The following is an 8514-nucleotide window of genomic DNA, read 5'->3' as shown; positions in this document are numbered from 1 at the left end:
TTAAAAAATGAACAAATAATGACGGATTTGTCATACGTTATTTGCATAGCTTACCCACATATTTTAAGCAAAAAAGAAACAAAATTCTTCCAATAATTGTCAAGTTAACTGCAATGAGCATACCTGCTAACATATTACTATTTCCGGTAAATCCTTTCAAAATACGCTATGAAAATGTATACAACAAGAAAGCAAGCAAGTGAATGAAGCGTTACATTTAGGTCAACGTCTAAATGGGGGTAGTGCTCCACTAGCAGTGCTCGGAGCCGGTCTAATCACTTCACCCCATCACACAATGTGACAACGTTAGTAGCAAGGCTTACACGATGCAACGTTAGCATGTTTCCTTGCTCTCGTTCCGTCGTCCCCGGGTCTTCCGTGTTGACAAACGTTACGTCACTTTCTTTAGGTGGGGCGGGCGCTGTGTTGTTGCGGCTGTCATCGTGCGAGACATTAAGACATATTCTACGCCGTCTAGCCTTGGATTAAAACGACGGGGACATTTTTACTTCATCGATTCACGGGGTCCTGCTGTTTGCTATTTTTTATTGAGCTTATTTCGAATCAACATGGGGAGCTGCTTAACTGTCGGGCCGAACGAAGCTCTGGTGGTCTCGGGTAAGGTGTCCCCCGTACTACTGCCCGAACGGAGCTAGCTGGCCTTTCGAAATGAGGACTAGCGGACCCGCGGGTGTCCGGGTCGAGCAGGAACATCATTTCTTAGTGCTCGCCTGTGTGGTAAATTGACTATTAATGCCCACATTGCGAAGCCACTGACGTCACATCTGTTTGAACCGTTAATTACGGTTACTTTTGAACCGTTATGCTAACACCGTTCGTTAGCATTAGAGGCAGTCGTTGATTAACTACCGTACGATACCAACGTCACTACACCTCAGATAAGTCAACGTTAATTCTAAGTGCAAAGCGAGTTATCGCTGCTGTCTGTGGAGGCAGTCCCCATCTCCGTGGAGGCCCTGTGCCTGCAGGGAGCAGGTTCGCTCAATCTGCTCTAATGTAAATAAATAACAATAAATAAACTGTAGCTGTGAATGATTAGTGGTAGCAAATAACATGATGCTCGTGTTAGCTAACGATATTTTTGGGCATTGTCAAAACCGCGTTACCAGTCGTCGAAAGAACCTAAGTATATTTACTCAAGTAACGTTACTGTAATTGATTACTTGACTAATTCGTGTTTTTTTGCACGCTTCTATTTCACTACACTTCAGAAGGAAATATTTCACTGCATTCATTTACTTTAAAAAAATAAAATACCCATTTCCACTTCAATTTGCTGCTAATGCATCTCTAGTTTAACGTAAGTTACTTTTGAATTAGTTAATATTAGTAATGGAGTATTGGGTTTGCTTTTGGAAAGGATTTGAGTATGTCTTCCTCTACTGCCAGTTATATACGGTGTATCTTCAGGGTTATGGCCAAGTTGATCCAAGTGATATTTCCTTTCTCTGTTTTTGTTTAAATCATGGCCCTGAAAATTAAAAATAAATCCATTATTCAAGAAGGACTAGAAGGAGATCGGTTTCAATCAATTCGTCTCATAGATATTTGTCGGACAAACCCTCAAGCTGCATGACTTTTGAATCAATCAGACATCATGTTAATGCAGCCGTTCTTCTCTCAGGTGGCTGTTGTGGCTCTGATACAAAGACCTACGCCGTGGGAGGCTGGGCTTGGGCGTGGTGTCTCATCTCGGACACCCAAAGGTAATAGCATAGTAAAAATCATATAGTCCATTTATGATACCTCAAAAACAAAGTTGACTTTCAGTAGCTCCTTGAAATGCCTTTGTGCCAGCAAGTGCTTCTCATGGCACATAAGTGGATTAGGATAAGGAAAGCCCTCCATTCAAATGCGTTTAGACCACAGCTGAAATGGGCTTTTCCTGTCTTAGATTTCCACAGGGAAGTCCGTCCCCTGATCCAAACCATTGTATATTACCAAGTGGAGGAGAAAAGCTGGTCTGCCATCCTCCGTCTACCGTTACACTTTGTTTTGTTGTTTGCTCCACTGCAAAATGTGCACCGTCCTGTCAAAAGCGCTGTGTCACAAGACAGAGGTCCCTTTTCAGGTCAATCTCTGCCAGGAGAACAAAGATTTGGTCTCAGCTGTTTTATAGTCAGCAGCGCTGCTCAACAATTGAGTCAAATGTTGCATTTTGTTTTAAAGGTGAGCCTTTAAATGTGGTTGGACCCCAACCTTTAATTTGGAGAAATATTTAATTCGGCTGTTCCAAAGCTTGCTCTCATGTTTTTTTGCTGTAGGATGACCCTGGAGATCATGACTCTGCAGCCCCGATGTGAGGATGTGGAGACTGCAGAGGGGGTTGCCATCACTGTCACGGGGGTGGCTCAGGTACGATTGAATGCCAGTGGCACACACATGGAGCACGGCTGGTTGAGACTCAATGTTTTTATTCTCACTTAAATGTTTTTTTTAGTGGAATATCGGAAACTACTATGTGCAGACAGTTGGAATCTGACTTAGGGTTCACTTGTTTTATGATCAATTACAGTAGTTAGACATTGACATTGACATGATTCAAATGATAGTTTGTTTTTCCATCATCAGATGAGCTGACGTCCCTCTGTCTTCTTCAGGTGAAAGTGATGACCGAGCATGACTTACTGGCGGTAGCCTGTGAGCAGTTCCTGGGTAAATCAGTCATGGAGATTAAAGCTGTGGTCCTGCAGACTTTGGAAGGACATCTGCGCTCCATTCTAGGTAAAGATATGCATCACATTTAAACAATGGTGTTTGTTAATATTCAGAGACCTGAATTTGTTTTCTGACGGCCTGTGTAGATAATTTACTTGAGTGGTGTTGGAGCACAATGTCCAAAATATTTCCACGGTGCCATATTTCTATTTCATTTTCACACATGAAAAATGTGAGGTGGAGATAATGACAGCGTCTCCTTTTGCCAGGTACCTTGACTGTGGAGCAGATCTATCAGGACAGAGACCAGTTTGCCAAACTGGTGAGGGAGGTAGCGGCTCCAGACGTGGGCAGGATGGGGATCGAGATTCTCAGCTTCACCATTAAAGTGGGTTGGCAGTCCGTCTGCTCTAGATAGGGGGTTGTTTCAGGGGCTGCTGCCCCTAATTCCATGTTGACATGAACATAGTAACACGCAAAATAGAACAAAAGTCATGGGGGAAACGGCGTACACCACCGTATACACCACCGTTGCCAAACCAAAGGAATGGATTCACCCGCATGGACATAGTTTTAATTATAGGTTGTTGAACCTCACAAAGTGAAAGCTGGTTTACGGCTCCTTACATCAAATAAGAGAAAGAGCTGCATTCCACTTGACCGTCAAAGACATCCACCTGGGCACATTCTTCTCTCGATCAGCTGAGAAAAGATAAAGGTGTACAAATGGTTCAGCTATTTACATGTGATGAAATTGAACAAACTCTCTTCTCCCACTGATTTAGAAGGTGTGAATAATATTATTTATTGGGACATATTTGGCTGCAATGACAGTAGCGTGAAAAGTGGATCCGACACATCACCAGTGACTGTGACACCAGCAAACTGTTTGTGTTCATGGGCTGAGTGGTACTGTAGAGATCACACAAACACGAGCCAGCAGCCGCCCTCGTCTTGTTTTCAGATCCACCAGATATGAGTTTATCTACCGCCGTGCCTGCTGCTCATTAGAGAAGTTGCCTCTGGCTATAACTGATGTACTGGCACCCCCTCCACATGTGCACTTTGCTGTTGTTGATTTGAACTAATTGAAGTGTGCTGGAGCAACAGCGGCTCATTAAATTGCTTAGCTGGAAGCCCAGACCAGAGATGTCTTGCACATCAGTGAGTCCAGATGTTTTTTGTGACGCATTGGGAGGGGTTAGCTAGAGGCCTCAGACATTTTGGGTTGTCTTCATAGTATTCTTTTGGTGTGGATATTATTCGGAAATAAACCGTCAACCTTTGGCTCACAAGCGCTCTCCTTTAACATTGAAACCCCCACCACAACCTCTACCTCACACCTGTTTGTCTGTGCTCGCAGGATGTGTATGACAAACTGGATTACCTGAGCTCTCTGGGAAAGACCCAGACTGCCGCCGTACAGAGGGACGCAGACATCGGCGTGGCCGAGGCAGAGAGGGATGCTGGGATACGGGTAAGGAGGCTTTGGCAGAGGGGGAGACGCTGAGAGGTTGGATCCCGTGGTGCACAACAACCCACTGCTTTACTTTGTTGCCTCAAAAGGAAGCAGAGTGTAAGAAAGAGATGATGTACGTCAAATTCCAAGCTGACACCAAGATGGCCGACTCCAAACGGGAACTGGAGCTGCAGAAAGCTTCTTTCAACCAGGAAGTCAACACTAAGGTAAAGTCTAAAATGAGCAGTTTTCAGACAGAATGTGTGTTGCCTTAGGCGTGTGTGTGACAGTCTTGTGCACTGACGTTTTCAGAAAGCCGAGGCCCAGCTGGCTTACGAGCTGCAGGCAGCCAAGGAGCAGCAAAAGATCCGCCTGGAGGAGATCGAGATCCAAGTGGTGCAGAGGAAGAAGGAGATCACCATCGGGGACAGGGAGGTCGATCGGACGGACAAGGAGCTCATCGCCACAGTCAAGAGGCCTGCTGAGGCAGAGGCCTACAAGATGCAGCAGCTGGCTGAGGGGCACAAGTGAGTTAGAAAGTCATTTGGACAGTTCTGCGACCAACCAGTGAGCCCTGATATCTACCAGTAGAAAGCGCCGAGGGAACGGTCCTCTGTGGAGATCCAAAACATCTGGTCAAGAGATCATATGAAAATGCAACTTAACAGCTTAGTTGTTTCTATCTTAAAGACAACAGGCTTGTAACTGCTTGTGACAATAGTCCACTTTCACGACCAGTAAACATATTTGTAGGTGGAGGAGGAACATCTGGTTGCTGAAATTCCAGCACAGCCAGAGTTTTGCACAGGAAAAGGGGAACAAAAGATCCCAAAAGATGGCACTGTGTCCAATAAAGGTGTATTTAAGGCGCCCCTGTTGAGCTCCTGCCTCTCTCGTACCACTGCTGCAGAGGAAACTAGGTGTTGCACCTACCTTCTCCTTTGTATATTTATTATTGTGTTTTAATTATATGGAGCAATCCTGGAGCAACAAGTTATTTCTTATCCGATAACCCGATTCATCAAAGGAATAGCCTTTACAATACTCGTGTAAAATACTTGCTTGAACTTAATTGATAGCTGCTGGCCTTCTTTTTGGACCTGCAGCTTCAATTGTACCCTTTTGGGCTACATTTCAGTACTGTAAATGTAGATTTCTTTTCACCCTGCTGAAACCCAATTTTGAAATGTTGTATGATCAGAAGTGCCATGTTGGGAGATGTGTTGTGGGATATATCAGTTACTGTAACCTGTGTGTGTGTGTGTGTGTGTCCCACCCTGTGTCAGGATAAAGACGGTGCTGATAGCCCAGGCTCAGGCAGAGAAGATCAAGAGGATTGGAGAGGCGGAGGCGTGCTCCATCGAAGCAGTGGGCAAGGCGGAGGCTGAAAAGATGAGGCTGAAGGCAGAGGCCTACCAGCAGTACGGAGAAGCAGCCAAGACAGCTCTGGTCCTCGAGGCCTTGCCCATGGTAAAACACACATGGGTTCTTTTAATAATGAGAGCGAAGTGAACTCTTATGTTTGGTCCACTAGTTTGTTGCCGCATAGAAAGCAATGCTCCTCTCCCATCAGCTGATTAAATCAGCTACTGCCACGCAATGTTAGCTTAGCTTAAAACAGACTGGATGCCTACATCTGGCTATCATAACCTTTTATATCTTTGGTTCTATAAATCCGTAAGCTTGGATGTGATGATTCAAGTCCCGACCCTATGACCATATCCCATGAGCTCGCTGTGTGAGCTTATTTCTTGCTTACGGTCAACACTCATTCGTGTCCTTGCAGATTGCTTCCAAGGTGGCGGCGCCATTAGCCAAGACCAACGAGATCGTCATCCTGAGTGGGGAGAGCAGCCGCACGACGAGCGAGGTCAACCGCCTGCTGGCTGAACTCCCCGTGTCTATCAATGCTCTTACCGGAGTGGATCTGTCAAAGGTAAGCATTCCTTATCACTGAGATTTGTGACAACCTGAGTGTATGTGTTGTATTATAAAACTATATCAAATATAAATAAATTATGGGTATCGATCAGAATTGACACTGTGGTTCTTTACAGACATTTGATGACTCCCTAATCTTAGGACTAAACTGAAAGACTTAACTTAGATGCTGTTTGTTTGTGTACATACAGCAGTTTTTTTTAATTTGCTGTAATCAGGGGATCACAGAAAAAGGCATGTCTGACTTTCAAAAAAAAAAAAATTCAGAACAGTGAATGTGGGAAATGGAAATGTAGGTCACAAATGCGCTCTGGGTAGATTCTGGGAAATCCACAATGGTCTTGTCTCACAGCCTCCGGTTGGATAATCCGTCTGGGTGTTTCTCTCCAACAGATCCCGTTGCTGCAGAAGATGACCAGCGCTCATGCCTAAGACGACCACACACACACACACAATTCCAGTGTCCGTATAACACACTCTTATGGACAGCCTTTAATACACTTGAAGAATTCTGTTGTTTTATACATATGAATATACTGTATACCAAGTGAATTGGAAACCTCTGGTGCCTTACTTTATACAGGGCCAGAATATCTGAACGCACTGCTGCTCATTCAAAAGATTTCCATTTTTTTATTTCAGTTTTAACATGTTTTTTTTGTGATTTAATTTATTTTGTATTTGGATTGTTTATGTTAGCCTGTTTTCATTAAATCCCATTGAAGAGAGCTGCTGTTACACTGGTGTGACGGCTGACGTACCAGCTGTGTCCCCCTAACACCTCGTCTATGGGGTCGGCTTCCTCACACAACAGGGCCTCTGCTCTCACTTCTTACACTCTGCATGCGGCTGGCCTTCTTGATTTGTACGCCTCTGTCTTTATCGTAAGACACCTCAGCTATCACAATATTTGTATTATTATTATTTATTATTTATATATTGTACATGTTGTAATTTGTAACTATTTATGTTATTATACACGTTGATTTTTTTGTACAATGTCAGAGGTGCTTGAAATCTTATAAGACCCCCCCCCCCCCCCTTCATCTTGTGCAATTGTTTAATCTTCTAAAAACTGTTGGTATCAGGCTCTATACAGATAATTATTATTCATACACTGGCAGGGAAACGGGATGCAAAATCTGATCTGAGTTTGTGGTCCTATGATATTCATAGTAGGTTTAAATGTAGAGTTTAGTATTCTTGGCTTGATTATGATTTTTTTTTAAAGAATTATATAAAAGCGTGGGGGAAAAGGCTTTCAATGGTAAATTGTCAAAGAGGACCGGCTTAGAGTTGTGTGATGTTAGTTGGTATTATGTGGGGAAAAACTGCTTGATGTAAATATATTCTGAAAATGAAAAGGCCAAACAGTGATGCCAAATAGAATAGATTGTCTTTTAATTTTCATATTATGAGAAGGACTTTGGGACACTGCATAGTTAATCAATAGATATCCGTAGATGCTAAGAAGCCATGTCCAACCTTTCATAGAAACTTTATTTTCAATGTCCTGCATCGATTTATTTTATATGTTTGTTTTTTCATCACTGACATGTAATATATATAAGGAGCTTCTAGCAGAGTACTTCTGACTTATCAAAACATGTTTTGTCCACCTAAGCATAAGTTATGCCGCTGTTTGCAAATGGTCAAGATGCTTTGTTGTTTTTGGTGTCTAATGCACCAAAAGTGTCAGTGCAGCATTAGTAACGTTTTTTTAGAATTGAAGAAATCTGCCATGAAATGTGTTTCACCCACTTAGACACTTCCAGAAGAACTGAACCCTGCTCGTCTCTTTGCCAAGCTGTGAAGAGCTGCACTCACTCACCTCAAACTAGCAGGACAGCGCTCATTTGTTTTTAGGCACAAAAATAACTTATGGTAGTTTGTATGTGCGGCTGAACAGCCGGTATGGACATCATTTTCAAATAGGACTGTTATTGGTGTTGTTAATATTATTTGTTTTGGTGCTCCTGAGTTTATTTATATTTATGTCATTCTTTGCTCATATAGTGACTCGACAAATACTGTGACCATAATGACTTGTTTGGTTGCAAATGTGTCCAGTGTCTTTGTGTGTGTGTATATATCTATATTTATATAGATATATATATCTATGTAAATTACATATTTGTGTTGTATATCCCAATGTTACTTACAACACTTACACTGTATGTCTCCAACGACAATGACTTTCTGTATGCTCTTGCTGCATGTCATACGCCTGTGCTCTGAAACATCCTTTCTCTGATCTAATTGTCATTCTAATAAATCGCAAATTCCATGATCTATTTATTTATTTATCCTCATATACAGTGTAATTGATGTTTGATGTCACATTCTTCTCTGACTCCTGACCCTGCTTCATATTCTTGGTTCAAGAGATGGTAATGTACAATGTTATTTATTTACACATATAAATATAGCTAAAA

The 8514-nt window shown here is 42.6% G+C and overlaps 1 protein-coding gene across 1 annotated transcript; it reads left to right on the top strand.

Annotated features, from left to right (window-relative positions):
- Positions 1-287: 287 nt before the first annotated feature.
- LOC119217796 (flotillin-2) lies at positions 288-8369 on the top strand. The gene is made up of 11 exons (XM_037471721.2): positions 288-618; positions 1646-1727; positions 2286-2376; positions 2622-2745; positions 2949-3067; positions 4043-4156; positions 4246-4365; positions 4451-4665; positions 5425-5608; positions 5925-6074; positions 6473-8369. The coding sequence occupies exons 1-11, from the start codon at positions 570-572 to the stop codon at positions 6509-6511; spliced, it is 1287 nt and encodes a 428-aa protein (XP_037327618.1). The 5' UTR covers positions 288-569; the 3' UTR covers positions 6512-8369.
- The last annotated feature ends 145 nt before the right edge of the window (positions 8370-8514 follow it).

Source organism: Pungitius pungitius, chromosome 3, assembly GCF_949316345.1.
Source record: "Pungitius pungitius chromosome 3, fPunPun2.1, whole genome shotgun sequence".
NCBI lineage: Eukaryota > Metazoa > Chordata > Actinopteri > Perciformes > Gasterosteidae > Pungitius > Pungitius pungitius.
This window is presented reverse-complemented; position numbering and strand designations above follow the sequence as displayed.

What these genes read in the sequence shown, in the direction of transcription:
- LOC119217796 (XM_037471721.2), top strand. Translation starts at nt 570, where the DNA reads ATGGGGAGCTGCTTAACTGTCGGGCCGAACGAAGCTCTGGTGGTCTCG. An exon ending in CTGTCACGGGGGTGGCTCAG is followed by an intron (nt 2,377 to 2,621) that starts GTACGATTGAAT and finishes TGTCTTCTTCAG; the next exon opens with GTGAAAGTGATGACCGAGCA. An exon ending in CCGGAGTGGATCTGTCAAAG is followed by an intron (nt 6,075 to 6,472) that starts GTAAGCATTCCT and finishes TCTCTCCAACAG; the next exon opens with ATCCCGTTGCTGCAGAAGAT.